The 16,549-nt window shown below is 43.4% G+C and overlaps 2 protein-coding genes and 1 long non-coding RNA gene across 4 annotated transcripts; 1 reads left to right on the forward strand and 2 right to left on the reverse strand.

The window, feature by feature from the left end:
• Window positions 1-1,834: 1,834 nt before the first annotated feature.
• LOC127382605 (uncharacterized) lies at window positions 1,835-4,367 on the reverse strand. Of its 2 annotated transcripts, none has more exons than XR_007889000.1 (2): window positions 4,230-4,367; window positions 1,835-2,511 (listed from the first exon to the last, which is right to left on the reverse strand). It is a non-coding gene; the product is annotated as an uncharacterized LOC127382605 (long non-coding RNA). The 2 variants fall into 2 exon arrangements; XR_007889001.1 differs by having other exon boundaries at window positions 3,396-4,367.
• A 365-nt stretch (window positions 4,368-4,732) lies between these two features.
• Window positions 4,733-8,077, forward strand: LOC127382594 (gallinacin-9). Its single transcript, XM_051614422.1, has 3 exons — window positions 4,733-4,874; window positions 7,182-7,311; window positions 7,841-8,077. The coding sequence occupies exons 1-3, from the start codon at window positions 4,817-4,819 to the stop codon at window positions 7,854-7,856; spliced, it is 204 nt and encodes a 67-aa protein (XP_051470382.1). The 5' UTR covers window positions 4,733-4,816; the 3' UTR covers window positions 7,857-8,077.
• Window positions 8,078-9,039: 962 nt separating this feature from the next.
• Window positions 9,040-13,393, reverse strand: LOC127382592 (gallinacin-8-like). Its single transcript, XM_051614420.1, has 4 exons — window positions 12,708-13,393; window positions 11,385-11,469; window positions 10,928-11,061; window positions 9,040-9,506 (listed from the first exon to the last, which is right to left on the reverse strand). Exons 1-4 carry the CDS (start codon window positions 12,735-12,737, stop codon window positions 9,498-9,500), a joined length of 258 nt encoding a protein of 85 aa, XP_051470380.1. The 5' UTR covers window positions 12,738-13,393; the 3' UTR covers window positions 9,040-9,497.
• Window positions 13,394-16,549: the final 3,156 nt, after the last annotated feature.

Consider the following 16,549-nt stretch of genomic DNA (forward strand, 5'->3'; position numbering starts at 1 on the left):
CTTTTTTTTTTCCCCCCCTTTGGATGGCTGGCAGGAAGGCAGCTAGAAACAAAATCTTGGATAGTGCAGCTCAAGCTCTAGAAGAGGGATCTCTTGGTTGATCTACACCTTCCAAAGATAATGCAGGATCTCAGAAAACCTCCTCCTTGGTCATCTGAAGAATGGATCAGTTTTCAAAATGGTGATTGAGATACAAACTTTCAAAAAATTTGCTAATCAATGTCTTCTTCCTCTCCTACCTCTCTTCTATGGCAGGGAGCCAGATTGGAGACATTCCCATGGCTGACCTTGGACAGCCACTTCACTCACTAGGTCTGGAGTTCCCCCTCTGAAATCTAGTTTCATGCATCAGCAGCATCAAGTGCTCCATCAAGGAAAACGAACATCATGTTCCTTCCACCCACTCTCATCTTCATATGTCTGCAAATATCTGTGTGTCTCACCAGCATTTTTTCCTTGCACTTAACTTTGGGACAGGGGAACTCAACATCACTGCTTGCTGCCACCAGGTTTTTTACTCCTAGACCACAGGAGTTCTTCACTAAATTTATTCTTACTTCTGTTCTAGCAGATGAATTGTCCAACAGCTGTAGTTAAAAGCAGGAACTCTCCTTCAGGTCCAAAAACATCTGTATCCTTGCTCAGACAACAGATTAGAAGTGGCAATCACCTAGGCTGAAATGTCAAACCAACAAGCCTCCTGAAGGAACAGTGAGCTAGAGAGATTCATTTAGTAATTTTGGGTGACAAATTGCCATTTCTTCACAGGAATAAGACCCATTCAAGGCCCCCAGCCCACTTCTTTGCTGCCAGGTCAAATATTAACCCTAACAGACACCTTAAGATCATCATCCCATCAGTAACAACCCTACTGCTTTGTCTGCCAGCATCTGACAGAACAAGAAGAAATGGTCTTAAGTTGTGCCAAGGGAGGTCTAGATTGGATACTAGGAACAATTTCTTCTCTAAAAGTGTTGCCAGGCTGTGGATCAGGCTTCCCAGGCCATGGGTGGTGTCACCATCGCTGGAGGGATGTGCAGCTGTGGTGCTGAGGGACTTGGTTTAAGCGATGGCCTTGGCAGTGCTGGGTTAATGGTTGGACTTAATGATCTTAAAGGTCTTTTCCAACCAGAAGCATTCTATGAGTCTATCTTTCTCTGGTGTTAAAGGAGAAGGAAGAAGTGGGGCACCTTGCCCAGGCTCCCTTTCCCCAGTGCCAAGCAATATTCAAGGGGGCTTTTACCACCCCAGGTATATTTATCTTCCCATGGAGGGAGCCTGGACCTGGGACAAGCTTTTCTGCCACATTGCAGCTGGAACTGGGGGAGGCAGGTGAGGGGGATGGAGCTGTTCCCCCTTCCTTCCCTCTCCCTGACATTGTTTGGTTCCAAAGAGCATTGAACAACGTGTGACAGCATGGGCCGACCCTGGCAGGGTTTGCTCAGCAGCCTCACTCCCCAAAACAAACACCCCTGCCCCTGGTGCCACCTGGGACAGACAGGAGGAGAATTATGCAAGGAGCAGACAAGTGTATTTTCCTTTTCCATTAAATCTTGTGATTTTTACAAGCTAATTTCACCCTTGACAGTTTCTTCATGGCTGGCCATATTTTATGGTCACTGACTGTCCATTGCTTTCCCTCTTTTTGGCCATGCTCTGTTCTCAGAAATGAAGCTGAGGGTGTGTGTGGATGAGGTGCCTGTCTGGGACCTCCAGCAGGTGCACAGAGTGGTTTGGGTTGTGGGGTTGCGTCTATGTCCTAGGTCACAGGTTGGGAATCTGAGAGCTGGTCAATATTCCCTATTGCTCACTTAAAAAAAAAATCCAACACAAACACAGACACAGAGTGTTTTAATAGGAGAGATTGACTCCTCACAACTTATATTCCCATGTTGAGAAGGAAAACAGAGGAGAGATCATAGAATCATAGAATAATTTAGGTTGAAAAAGACCTTTAAGATCATCAAGTCCAACCTTTAAGGCTACTCTACCACGTTCACCCCTAAACCATAGATGACAGCAGATTCCTTCTTCATCCCCTGCCTGAAGCAAAAGGAGACAACACAGTACAGAACATAAGAAGGTACAAATGATTTCACATCCTGTACCCCTCTTCTCCATGGAAGGGGATGGTGAAGACACCAACTGTAAAGGCAACAGCCTGTTTAAGAACCCGTGCCTCTGCCTCAACAATATGTACATAACTACACCTACATGGCCTTTCCCTAGACCACCACTGCCCACTGTGGTTCTCACAGCTGCCTGGCAGAGGTCAGAAGCTCCATTTTCTCGTCAGGTCTTCCACAGGGTTCATCACAGCAATCCACCACTTGCAGTCTGGGAGGTGCAGAGAGGGAGATGTGGGCCTGATACCCCCAATTATCTTCTAGATGTTTTGTCCATCACATGAGACAGACAGAAATGAGGGTTGCCCTCCTTCCATTGGACCTCGAGGGGCCATGCCAATGCTGCCAGTCCCACCCGTCTTGTCAGCTTTGCATAGTGCCCAACCTGCTGAGCAAAGACAAATGTTCATGAAGCATGGAGGGGAATTTGTTGGCTTTGCCACATGCATTCTCTTGCCCCTCCTCATCAGCCCTCCACTATAAAGAGTATTTTTGCTTGTTTCTAAAACCCTAGTCCCCAGATAGCAAGCTGATGCTTTTTTTTTCACAAACTGTAGCACCTGCTTCATGCCCTACACCCAAACTGTAGCAGCCAGTTTACCAGACACAGACCTTTCTGCCCTCTGCATGCTCTGCTCACCTCCCGTGGTTATTCTCCATCACTTCAGTCTGCTGTTCTCACTGAAGGATTACAAAATTAAGCACCCTCAAGAGATTATTTCATTAATGATTCTTGGTTTATGCTGTTTGTCTGAAAAAAACCTCACACTTGCAGTTCTCATGTGTCTCAGGACTGGCATTTCTTGGAGACAAGCACAGATATTAAGAGTGCTGAACAAAGCTCTGGTGACACTTCCTCTGGTTCACTTTATATATGGCTGGTCCTTCATGTGCTTGAAAAATATTGTATTTTTTTTTACAGATACATAAAAAAGATACAAGGTGCTAAAAGATGTGGTGACACACACAAGTAGAATCATAGAATCACAGAATGGTTTGGGTTGGAAGGGACCTTTAAAGGTCATTGAGTCCAACCCCTAGCAGCAAGCAGGGACATCTTCAGCCAGATCAGGTTGCTCAGAGCCCCATCCAACCTGATCTGGAATGTTTCTAGGGATGGGGCATCTACCATCTCTCTGGGCAACTTGTACTACCCTCATTTTAAATCATTCTTCCTTATATCTAGCTTAAATCTATGCTCTTCTAGTTGTAACCATTCCCCCTTGCCCTATTGCTACAGGCCCTCTAAAAAGTCTTTCTTACAGGCACCTTTTAAGTATTGAAAGGCCACAATAAGGTCTCCCCTGAATCATTTCTTGTCCAGGCTGAACAACCCCAGCTCTCCCAGCCTCTCTCCAGAGCAGAGCTGCTCCAGTCCTCTGAGCATCTTTGTGTCTTACTCTGGATTCACTCCAACAGTTCCACATCCTTCTTGTGATGGGTGCCCCAGAACTGGGCCCAGCACTGCAGGGGGGAGTGTCATGAGAGTGGAGGAGAGGGGTAGAATCCCTGGTCACCTGCTGGTGATGCAGCCCAGGACACAATTGACTCTCAAGGCTGTCAGAACACATTGCCAGTTTATATCCAGCTTTTCATCCACCAAGTAGGCTTGGTATGTTATTTCTACAAAACCAGAAGGAGGGTTGGAAGTCTCTTCATAACAACATCAGGAAAGTGAATAGTTGCAAGGAGAAATGCTGTTTAACCAAAAATCATTTTGGGCAGAGAATTAGTAGATTTAGACTCTCCACAAAGGTTAGACATTGGAAGGTTCAAAGCATCAGAAGAGAGACTGGGAATTCAGTGCCCATAGCAGCAGTGAGCAACACTGCTCAACATTTTCAAGGCAGAGCTTTGCTGAAAGGGAATTGGGTTGTAGTCTCCTATGATAACGTGGCGTAACACACAGTAATGTCCAGTCCTTTCTGTCTAATCATTTCTTCTTCAAGTTTTGGTACATATTCATTGTTCAAGTCACAAATATAAAATGCAGAAAATAACTGAGTTCCAAATGCTAGAAGAACATCTGGGAGAATGGAGCTACTGCCATGTCTGCAGATGTCATAGCCAGGAGGGAGAATGTCCACAACCCTTTCTTCTTACCTTGCTTCCTTCAACTGAAGCCCTACAACTGTGATCCAAGCAAGGATTGAAGTTCTGATCCTTTCCTGCATTAAAAGGGGGTCTGTTGCCTTCATGTTTCATGCAGCCTTGCAGGCCAGCTGCCCAGCCTTTGCTACTCTTACCATGCCTGTCCCTCCTGGGGGGAAGACAGCCTGTCACAAGACCATGGCCAAGAGCCATGGGACATCAGCAGATCTGTGTGGTTTACACATCACAGGAACCCACCTCCTTCCTCCTCCAATCCTGTGTCCTTCCTGGGTGCAGCCCCCAGCTGGCACGGGGTGATCTGTCTGCTTGGGTCAGCTAGCAGGGTTTGGTCATTGCTCAGGTCAGGCATCTTCAAATGTGTTAGGTTGCAACATCTTCATACATCACCAATCTCTATAGTAATAGGGCAATGAACTCATCGTTCCTCAGACAACCACTCCTCCACCCCCCTGGTTGTCAGCCCTGCTTCATTCCAGAGCCTTTATAAGTGAAGGGACTAGCCATCTTCTGCCTCGGCCACAGCTTCTGTGCACCTTGGAGTACCTTCATACCTGCAGAGACCAGCCCACTTTGCAGTCATGAGAATCCTTTTCTTCCTCGTTGCTGTTCTCTTCTTCCTCTTCCAGGCTGCTCCAGGTAAGACTGAAGATAGGTCAGATGGAGACCAAGAGTGTGTATGTGTAGGGAAGGTCATTAGAGCCCACTTTACAGTATTTCTGTGCTCTTGGACTTGCATATGAGAAGTCTCCTTCATAGAATCATAGAATCATAGAATCCTAGGGGTTGGAAGGGACTTCGAAAGATCATCCTTCCCCAGTTGTAGCCCTAATTTTTAAGCTATTTAGTCATGATCCTTGATGGTCTTCCTGATGGTTTCTTTCTAGCATCTTGCATTCCAGTCACACAATGACTTCTGTGTAATCAGGCAATTCTTAGGCTGGTTGCTTAGGACACAACCCTGCAATGCAAGAGCTTTCTTTCCCATTCACACCCACACATCTTGACTGTGTATTCTAGATCAATGCACCTCCTATATTTATTTGGGAAAAAAAGTAGTTGTGACTATGGGTCTTTGCCTGGACTCTATACTGTCCATGTGCATTAAGAGAATTTGGAGCACTTATCATACCAGGCTGTTTGGGGGACTTCAGAGAGGTTTAAGCTATCTCCATCCCTGCTTTTGTTTGCAGTAGACTCAAATTTCTACCTGCTTTCCTAGACCAGCAAATGTCTGTCTACTCAGTGAGGAAATGTAGAACCACTTAGGCCAAAACCAGGCACTTGCAGGAGCTTTAGACAATGCCTGGACTGTTGGCTTCTGGCTTGCTTTTCTAGATTTTTTTTATTTTATAAATTACCAAAAAAAATCTCCATTTTAAGGCAAATCTGATGATGGTTGAAGTCAAACTTCACCCCTGAGATGGTTGTGGGGATGGTGCAATTCTAGTAGATTCCCTGGGAAAGAGCAGCATGTTATTTTCTGTCATAAAGAAGTATGTACAGAAAAGACCCATAACATTATAGGGCTATTTAATTTAGGAGACAAGGAAAACCAAAGTCTAATGATGTCTTTAAAACTAGCTGAGTGAAATCAGCAACACACAATACTGGAATAACATGCACGTAAGAGAAAAGACTTGAGAACCACTGGTTGAAACCATTGGTTGAAATGTGGTAGATCTGATTTTGAATACAGCTTGCATGCCTTTCAAATCATGGATAGAGCCCAGTTTGACAGCAACTGTGGTTTAAGCTGGCACAAAAATCACTGGGTAAGATGATCAGGTTTGTGCCTAGCAGAAAGTTCAGGTAATAGAAGGATAGAATGGTTTGGGTTGGAAGGGACATTAATTATCATCTAGTTCTGCCATGGGCAGGCACATCTCCCATTAGACGAGGTTGCTCCAAGCCACATCCAATCTGGCCTTGAACACTTCCAGGAATGGGGCAGGCACAGTTTCTCAGGGCAACCTGGGCCAGTGTCTCACTACTCTCATAGGAAATAATTATTTTTTGCTAATGTCTCATCTAAATCTCCCCTGTTTCATCTTGAAACTGTCCCAACTTGTTCTATCCTTCCATGATCTTCTAAAAAGTCTTTCTCCAGCTTTCCTGTAGAATTGGGCAGCTGACAAGGGTTTCTTCTGCCTTTTAAGTACACAGATACATAAGGCTCCAGGTGGTATAAATATCCACTTAAAACATACAAAAAATAACCCAGTTCCAAGTGGGGACAAGTAATGTTTCACCTGGAAATACTCTGAACCCAAACTTGGGTGAGCTTTTCAGCTGGGATAAGCCTGTGCAGATCCCCCAGTCATGGTGGATCTGCAGTCTGTGCCACCAGCTGAACATTTGGCTCTGCAGGTCTGAACATACCAGCACAGTAAAACCAGCATCAGATCTTGCTAAACCGTATGCAGCAGTAGCAACAACAGCCACCGACTTTATTTTACAGTGCATATTTAAGTACAGAAAACATTTTAGTTGGGCAAATGTTGATTCCATTGGTTTGGCTGTGTTTAAAAACTCTTTGCCATGAAGCTTTATGGCAGCTGGGTTAGCTGTGTGGGAGTTCACATGGGAAGAGTGCAAGGGTTTCCTTTCAGCATGGTGCTATTGCTAGCAGTGGCTTTTTCACATAAATGGCAAGCACATGTCTTCAGGAGAAATGCTGAAGAAGCAGGCAGTTACCTTCAGGTCACTATTGGTCAAGCACTGTCCCTCCATGCTACCACTGCAATCTGCTCCTCTGGTTAGTTTGCATTTCATATGGCTGTAAAGACCTTGAGAAGGTCTGCTCAGGTTACCCCGATCACAAACCAGGCTCTGTGGCAGGAGACCGCACACCACACCAGGTAAATCGGATGCTGCAGCTCTCTAATCCTCTGCCTTGGCAAATAAACATGGGTTTTCCCTTTTTCCTTTGTCTTTGTTCTGCAGCTTACAGCCAGGAAGCTGCTGACACCTTGGCATGCCGGCAAAGCCGGGGCTCCTGCTCATTTGTCCCATGCTCTGCTCCTCTGGTTGACATCGGGACCTGCCGCGGCGGGAAGCTGAAATGCTGCAAATGGTAAGACAAAGTCATTTCATACCAAAGGAACTGTAACAGATTGACCCCTTTTTGGACCACATACCTCTTGATTTTATGATTATTTTTTACTATTATTTACATTTATATTTAATCTAATTGGGTTTCTGTGAAACATCATGCTGAAGGGAACCAAGAAGTTGTGTGACCTTGTCAACAAAGGCATGGAGGACGTGGATAAAAGTGTGAGCATCAGCCACTTTCTCCAGTGCACCTCTTTATTCCTAAACTAGTTTTATTCTTAAGCAATACCCTGGAAGGTATTCTGGTCCATCAGCAGCTGCAGCTGGACAGGTGTGGTGTGAGTTGACTGGTAGCATCCACATCCTCCATTTTATTCCACTTGTCTTGTGGCCAGAAACACAGGTCAGGGGACTAATCACAAGGACATCTAGTAGTCTTTAACCTTATGTATTATTTTATGTCCACAGCAGTCTGGGATGGCACAGTATAATTATTTTTTTTGGATGGAGATAGGTGGATTAGCTAAGCACCTGATTGTTCTTTGCAGGACACCCAGTTCCTAAAACTGACACCTCACTGGCCACAGAAACAAGAGCTCTGGGCATCTGTGACATCTCCCATCTTTGAACACCAATGGATCCCAGCTTCGGTGCAAGCCTGGGGAGCCTTTCCATGGGGGTGAAGGCCCTTAGGAGCACAAGAAGATCTGAGGAGGAGTTCTTGTACCCCAATAAAGAGATTTGCATCTTCAATTCTAATAAAAGCAAGTCATTTTGAAACCACATTCCTGACATTTGCTTGTCTATGTCAATGCGGGTTTTGCTGCTCTTATTGTCTATAAAAACCAACCTGTAAATGAAGTTTATTTAACTAAATTGAGTTAATTTATGTGCACGCATCCCTGAGTCCTGTTAAATCATCCTGCAGAGTGTCAGGGTTGCAGTGATTTGTGTGGCAACATCTTTATTAATAAATCCAAAAGCACTAGAGCTCATTCCCTCTGCCACCCCAGTCCAGGGCACCAGGCTGGGGTTCAGGAGACAAGCATCAGGTCTCATTCTCTCCTCTTTCAGCTTAAAACTTTTTCCCCTCATCCTATCACTCCCTACTCTTGTCAAAAGTCCCTTTCCAGTTTTTTCTGTAGCCCCTTTAGGTACTGGAAGGTGCTCTCAGGTCTCCCCAGAGTCTTCTCCAGGCTGAAGAACCCCAACTCTCTCAGCCTGTCCCCAGAACAGAGCTGCTCCAGCTCTCACATCATCTTCATGGCCTCCTGTGGACTCATTCCAACAGCTCCATGTGCTTCTTATGTCAAACTATTTATCACTGCACCATGATGCCTAGAGGCAGAGGATGGGTTGTCTATCATCCTGAAGTCCTGGCACCTCTTGTTACAAGGCATAGATGCACCCGCTGCTTCCCTTCCCTATCCCTAATATCCCAGCCTGCTAATGTAAAGGCCAATATAATTTGTGACAAGGGATGACTAAAAAGTATCTCTGCTCTCCATGCCATGAGCTGCTCTGGGTGGTTTTAGGGCTGCCACAGGCCTTGAACGTGGTCAGTTTGTGCCAGCTTTCTACTAGCCTGAACATTGTGGGTTTGGAGACTGTTACTGGGCAACCTAATGATAAATAGGACCAGGACAGAAGACATGTAACACACACCTCAGGTGAGAGGGAAGCCAGATTCTCCAGCAAAAGTACACCCCAAGACAATTCCTCAGAGGTATAAGGATGAGACACAAGGTCTTCTGAAAAAGCTTTATTAACATTCACGGAGATACATAGATTATTACATATGAACACACCAGCTGAGCATTCAGTGTCCCCTGAAGATTTTGGATTTTAGTGCTAATCCCATTATTACTAACCCTAAAAGGAAAATAATATAGTGAATAGTTCTATAGTTCTAAGGGACAAAGGAAAAACCTGCTCTGCATCCTCTCATGGAGACAGATTTCTGCATGTTGGTGATCTGCTCTCTGGTACAGGTGTTGTTAAAGAATTGCTTTGAAGTTTCTTCAAGTCATTAAGGTTTGGGTTTTTTTTTGTGGAGTTTGTTTTCTTGTTCTTCATGTTGTGGTGGGTGCATGTGTGTGTGTTAAATGCATATTTTCAGCTCAAAATTCCAGATTTTCCCATGAGATGAGGCATGTTCTAAATTGCCAGAAGTCCTCCTTGGCCAGCCTGAGCTGCCAGTCATCACTAATCATACTGGAAAAAAAAAACACAAAAAAAACCCATTCAGATTTTGTACTTATAACCAAGAAAACACAGAAGGGACTGAATGAGCACCAAGAGCTGATATCCGTGGACAAATCTCCAGTTCTTAGTAGGATATTTATAGCCCTGCTGCTGCTGATTTGTAAAAATTAGTTGTCTTTCTGTTTGTCTTTCTATTTTATTTAATAATGAATTGCCATGTCTCTGTACCTGAAGCTTCTCATTTTAAAATCTCTGGTGTGGAGAGGAATAAGTAAGAGTTAAAATAAGAGCCTCCAAAAATAAAGACTAGCTACAGCAAAAAGAAACAGAAAATTAAATGTTAGAATCATTGCAGGCAGAGTGCAAGTTTTCACGGATATTTGTTTCTGCAGTTTCAGTTTGGGGGATAGACACAAGATGAACTTTAGGATTTTAGCAAGGAATTCAAGGAATATTAAGATTATATGTTTTGCTTTTGTTTTTGTCCAAAAGGGAGACATATGGAACCAAAGAAAATACCAGGATAATGTGACTTTCAGATTGTTCTTGTGACTGTGGTAGAATTTCAGTGTGGAACATGTAGGTTTCCTATGAACATGACTGAAATGTCTCAAGTCTGTAGACAGTGTGCACAACCTGCTGAGAGATGTGTCTTCTGAATCCAGTATTACTCATATTGAGAAGTTTGAACAGCAGTTAAAAGAGTTCACTTCTAGCTAATTACTTAGAATCACAGAATCAGAGGCTGGTTTGGATTGGAAGGGACCTTAAAGATCATCTAGTTCCAACCCCCCTGCCATGGGCAGGGACACCTCCCACTAGACCAGCTTGCTCCAAGCCCCATCCAACCTGGCCTTGAACACTGCCAGGGATGGGGCAGCCACAGCTGCTCTGGGCAACCTGAGCCAGTGTCTCACCATCCTCACAGCAAAGAATTTCTTCCTGAGATCTCATCTCAATCTCTACCTTGCAGCTTGAAACCACTCCCCCCTCATGCTATCTCTCTATGCCTTTGTAAAAAATCCCTCTCCAGGGACTTTTCTCATATTACTTTCCTTGCCAAAGAGATTTAGCTGTGATCTTTCCCATGGGGCACTCAAACTACATCATTAGTAGTAGCTCAGGCTTGATAGGACTTTGAGCAATCTGTCCTAGTTGGAGATGTTCCTGCTTATTGTAGGGACGTTGGACTAGATTGACCTTTATAGTTCCCTTCCAACACAAGACATTCTATGATTCTATGACTGATGGTACAGAGGGAATTAATGAGGAAATCCTCAGGAAATCCTATATCTGACTGTACAGTCTCTGCTCCCTTGCAGGTTGCACTGGAGGAGTTCTGCATCTGAAGGGCAGACTGGATGTGTGAAAGCAAGTAATGAACCAATTCCCCCAAGAAGCACATGATCTTCATCACATCCAAAACTCACCACAGTCCGGCAGCAAGGGACCCCTTGCTGGCAACGTCCAAAGGGCCTGGTTTGGGGCAGAGGACAGTGGTCAGTGGAACAGGTACCCCCAGCCTGTTTGCACTGCACTTCATTATTAGGTGCACGCATGAAACCTGCACACAAAAAAACCCCACACTCTTGATTTTCCTTCCCAAAGAAGACTAAGAACAAGCCACTTTTATAGCATGACAGAAATATTCTAGTCTGCCTTGCAGGCTGGCCACAAGGGTACTACGAAATCCCCTTGTTTTCCAAAGCAGGAGAGTTCATCCAAGGGACCCAGCTGGTATTTGCTCACTGCTAAAGGGTGCAAAACAATCTGGCAAAGCGGGTCAATCTCGGGTAAAAGGGTCTAAAATCCACTTCATTTCTATTTTAGGTTCCCTGTACCTGCAAAATTCCTTCTGCATTTCCTTCAGTTTTATGTAGCTCTTACCTAAAGTGCCTTGGAGCACTAGGAGAACACCAAAGAAAAGGGAAAGGATCTTCATGTCTGAATTCAGAGGCACCAAATACACCAGCTAATAAGAATAAAATAAAAAACAACAACAATAATTATAATAATAATAAAGCAAAAGAGGTCATGCATTCATCCAGCATTTGCCATTACCTGATCCAAAGACTATTTAGGACATAAAAGCTGTACTTTGTTAATAAAAATTCCCATTTATACAATAGAGTAAAAGTTCTAGAGTAAGTCTATTGAAATACCACTTTCATAGGAGACATACTTTTGAAAGTACATTGCTTGAATTCAAAAAAAGATATTTATGCCCATAAAATTAAAATTTAAAAGAATTAGATTAATACTGTGATCTTCTTTCCATGACCTGCAAAGTCAGTTTACATCAGCTCTACCAAAGACTCCCTTATATGAATTCCATGCACTCTGGATGTTATAACTCCATAAAAAAGTATGACACATAATTGATTTCCTCTAGGTTTTATCCAAGTCTCCTGAAATAATCATGATTTTCTTCAGTCTCTTTTATAATTTGCAGGTAATGCTTCTACATTTACAAAATCATTGATGTTTCAATTTAGAGCTTATTTCTATTTTTATTTGAACAACTGTACTGAGTCTGGCTAGGATGGGGTTAACTTTTTTCACAGCAGCCCATATGGTGTAGTGTTTTATGTTTGTGACAAGCTGGTTAATTACTAAAATATCTATTGTATTTATTTATCACATATTTTGATTCAGATATGTGTAGAAAACCAGTCTCAGATATGTGTAGATAATAATAGTCATCATAATTATTTAAGCCATTCTAATTTCTCTGGATAATAAACACTGAGAAACTCTAATTGTTCAAATAATAGTAATTTTTGTAGTAAGTCCTTGAAAACATCTTTACAGGAAAAGCTAAGGAGTCATCTATCCTGTCTTTCCATAACACCTCTATGTGTGACAGCTGAAAGTATCTCTCCACCATAATTTCTTGCTGCAGATTCCAATACACTTTTGAAAATAATACAAACTACTATAATCATTCAGAATCACCATGATTGACTATAATAATCAGCCAAATACACTGCTGAAAAGCCAAGCATTGTGCATCCCAATTGCTCACGGGGATTTCATTAAGCTGCAAAATTCTACATCTTAGAAAGGTGAATTTCTTTTTAGAGAAGCAAAGAATATTATCAATAATAGATGTATTTTTCTCCTCATGAATTGAAGCTGATGTGGAAACCACACATTCAGCTCACCCTAGAGGACTTCAGGTGAGGGGGCACAGTGGCCAGTTTGTCCTACCTGGTTCCTCTTAATGGGGAGCTTCAGCATGTGATGTCTTGCCCTGAAACAACTCTCTTTTTATATTGCTGTTGATGACAAGGCTGCCACAGACCAGTTGGCCAAGGACAGTGATTCCCAGCAGCTGACATGTCACTTCCCAGCAGCTGATGGGAAATGGTGACCGTTCATGAACTCCCTCCCCCCTTTCTCTGGCACATGAGTTGGCTCATCCAAAAAGCACCTTGCACCACCCCTGTTTGTGTACAACACATTGATCCATCGTGGTCTGTGAGAAAAGCATCCTGGGACATGTACTGAAAGCTCCTGGCTTGGATCCAGCAGGGACCTAATGCTACAGGGTTGTCCTAATGGCCATGGTGTCTGGAGCTGCCTGCAGAAAGGTCCTCCTGAAGCCTGGAGATACCTACCACAGTGCCTAAGTAGTTGGATTAGGAAAACTCAGTTGCTGCACAAGACTTAAAAAAAATCAAACCAAACCAAAAAAACCCCAGCCAATTCCTGATAAGTCTTGTGTGCTGTAGGCAATGTCTTGGGAGCAGAGAGGAGTTGAGCGTCCCACCTAATTCAAACAATCAGCAGTGAAATCATACAGAAGAGCACACTTATCTGTGCACCAAGAATTATTTTCATTTTCATAATTAAAGGTTCAGGGATGCACCTTCTTCCACACACCCACTTACTAGATGACCAAAGGAAACAACCTCCACAAAAGGGGCTTGGAGCAACCTGGTCTAGTGGGAGGTGTCCCTGCCCATGCAGGGGGGTTGGAACTGGATTATCTTTAAGGTGCCTTCCAACCCAAACCAGTTGGTGATTTTATGAAAACATGGCTTGGGGTGCATTAGAAAGGGTGTGGTTAGTAGGTCAAGAGAGGTTCTCCTCCTCCTCTATTCTGCCTTGGTGAGGCCACATTTGGAGTATTGTGTCCAGTTCTGGGCCCCACAGTTCAAGAAAGACAAGAGTCCAGTGCAGAGCCACAAAGGTGATTAAGGGAGTGGAACATCTCCCTGATGAGGAAAGGCTGAGGGAGCTGGGTCTCTTTAGCTTGGAGAAGAGACTGAGGGGTGACCTCACTAGTATTTACCAATACGTAAAGGGTGAGTGTCAGGACGATGGAGCCAGGCTTTTTTTAGTGATGACCAGTGATAGGACAAGGGTCAGTGGATGCAAACTGGAGTATAGGAGGTTCCATGTGAATATCAGGAAGAACTTCTTTACTGTGAGAGTGACAGAGCCCTGGAACAGGCTGCCCAGAGAGGTTGTGGAGTCTCCTTCACTGCAGACATTCAAAACCCACCTGGACGCCTTCCTGTGTGATGTTCTCTGGGTGATCCTGCTCTGGCAGGGGGGTTGGACTAGATGATCTTTCGAGGTCCCTTCCAACCCTTAGGATTCTGTGAATCTGTGAATCAAACATGTTCCCCCAGAGGGTTTGGACCAGAGAGACTGATGGCAGCACTGTTACCTACTGGACCCTGAAGGCACCCAGGTGGGCCCAGAAAAAGATGATGCGTTTTGATTATCATACTACAAGAGTCTGGAAAAAAAGCAAACCAAACCAAAACCAAAACAAACAGCATGGGACATAGTTTAGTGGTTGACTTGGCAGCGTTAGTCTCACTACTGGACTTGATGATCTTAAGGGTCTTTTTCAACATAAATGATTCTGTGATCCTTGTACTCCCAACAGCCATCCAAGCAGCATCCAGCTACCCAGGTCACCTGTCTCCCAGAAGAGGGCAATGAAGAGCTGACACAGAAGTTCCTCTCCACCAGCCTTTTTCAGTCAGTACATAAATTCGTCTGCTGGCAGGGTCTGATGGATTTTCTTCTTAATTATACTGATGTCTTCTGATTTCTACTGCTGACATGTTAATGAATTATGTTTTCTGACAGTCCAGCCTCAAAGCTCTCAGTGTTTGCAATCTGCTGTGGATTCCTGCAATGCACAAGAAGCCAGTTCTTGCTCTGAAATATCAGATTGAACCAAATAGGTAAGAGAGCTCCAGGCAGAGGGAGTGTGGGATCCCCTTTGCCTTGCCAGCTGGACAGAGCCAACAGTGAGCACCTGGGCAGCTGGGAAACATTTGCTTCCATCAGTATCAGTGTCACAGGAGTCTGAATTCCTCTTGGTTTAGGCCCAAGTGATATGACAGGAGCAATCCAAACGAGTGCTTTATCAGCCCAGAAAGAGACAGCTATTTTAAATCCCATTCCTGTAGAATTGGACTGATGGAACATGTATATGTGCTTTGCAGTAGGCAGGAGCAATTGTTTTCTATTGTTTGGGTTTGGATTTTTTTTTATTTAAAAAATATTACTTAAGCAATCAAACCATGAAAAGTAAAGAGGTAAAAATAAACATGGTGAATATTAAATCCATAGATGTGTTCTTAGAGGAACAGAGCTTTGAACTGAGCTTTTGGGTTCTGACAACACCTCCTGAAAAGGACCTTGAAATAAGATAAAATTCCTCTTTCCTCCTGGTCCCCACTTTGTGCCTGGGCCACCTGCCCAACGTTGTACAAAACAGATCAAAGCTTGAATATGGATCAAGTCTGGGATAAGATCTTCAATTAATGCATTATATCTGTTGTTCTACTTGATGGCAAACTTACTTTCAGTTTCTTAAGCATAGTAATTAAATTATCTGTAATTTAAATTACAGTAGATTATTAACTCTAAATATTGTTTTGGCTACTCACGCTCACCAAAGTGATACGTTTCCCTAACCTGTTTCTTGGCAAACACGTGTAATGAAAGAATGAATATTGCAAATGAATTAATATTGTGTAGTGAAAACATGTGGAGAGCTGAAAACCTTATTCAGCTTCCTTTCTTTGTAGTACTGCAAAAGAGACTGTGTGGAGGGCTAAAAATCATGTTCTTTTATACATGTGCAAGCACATAAATATATATTTGAGACTCCTCCTGAAATACTGTGCACAGTTCTGGGGCCCTCAGCACAAGAAAGATACAGACCTGTTGGAAAAAGTCTAGAGAAGGGCCACCAAGATGATCACAGGCCTGGAGCAGCTCTGCTCTGGAGACAGGCTGTGAGATTTGGGGCTGTTCAGCCTGGTGACGAGAAGGCTCTGGGGAGACCTTAGAGCACCTTCCAGTACTTGAAAGGGGCTACAGGAAAGCTGGGGAGGGGCTTTTCATCAGGGAAGATGGTGATAGGACAAGGGGTAAAGGTTTTAAACTGAGAGAGGGGAGATTTGGGTTAGATATTAGGAAGAAATTCTTCACTATAAGGGTGGTGAGGAACTGGAATGGGTTGCCCAGAGAGGTTGTTGATGCCCCATCCCTGGAGGTTTTTAAGGGCAGGTTGGATGAGGTTTTGTGCAACCTGGTCTAGGGGTAGGGTTCCCTGCTCATGGCAGGAGGGTTGGAACTGGATGATCTTTAAGGTCCCCCCCAACCTTAATGATTCTATGATTCTATGATAGGTGCCTATATTTATATATATATATGTACATATATTTGTATGTTTGTGTATGTGTATGTATATTGTCACAACACATAAACATATATAATATAAATATTTAATTTATCTTAGCTGAAGAACACATGAATAGAGAAGAATAATCCATATGTTATAATCTGTGATTTACTCAGGAATAGTCAGGATATTACTATAAGTACTTGTGTGTTTAAAGTTACGTATACTCTCCAATTATGACCTTTCTTACTCTCCCATTTCTCTACAGTCTTCCTAGCAAATCCATGCTATCATTTATTTATATTTATAAATAAAATATGGTTAATATAAATATGTTGAAGGACTCTTCTAAAGCCCACCTGACTTTATCATTCAGCAAGCCACAGACTTGTCC

The sequence above is a fragment of the Apus apus genome, chromosome 3 (assembly GCF_020740795.1).
Source record: "Apus apus isolate bApuApu2 chromosome 3, bApuApu2.pri.cur, whole genome shotgun sequence".
Taxonomy (NCBI): domain Eukaryota; kingdom Metazoa; phylum Chordata; class Aves; order Apodiformes; family Apodidae; genus Apus; species Apus apus.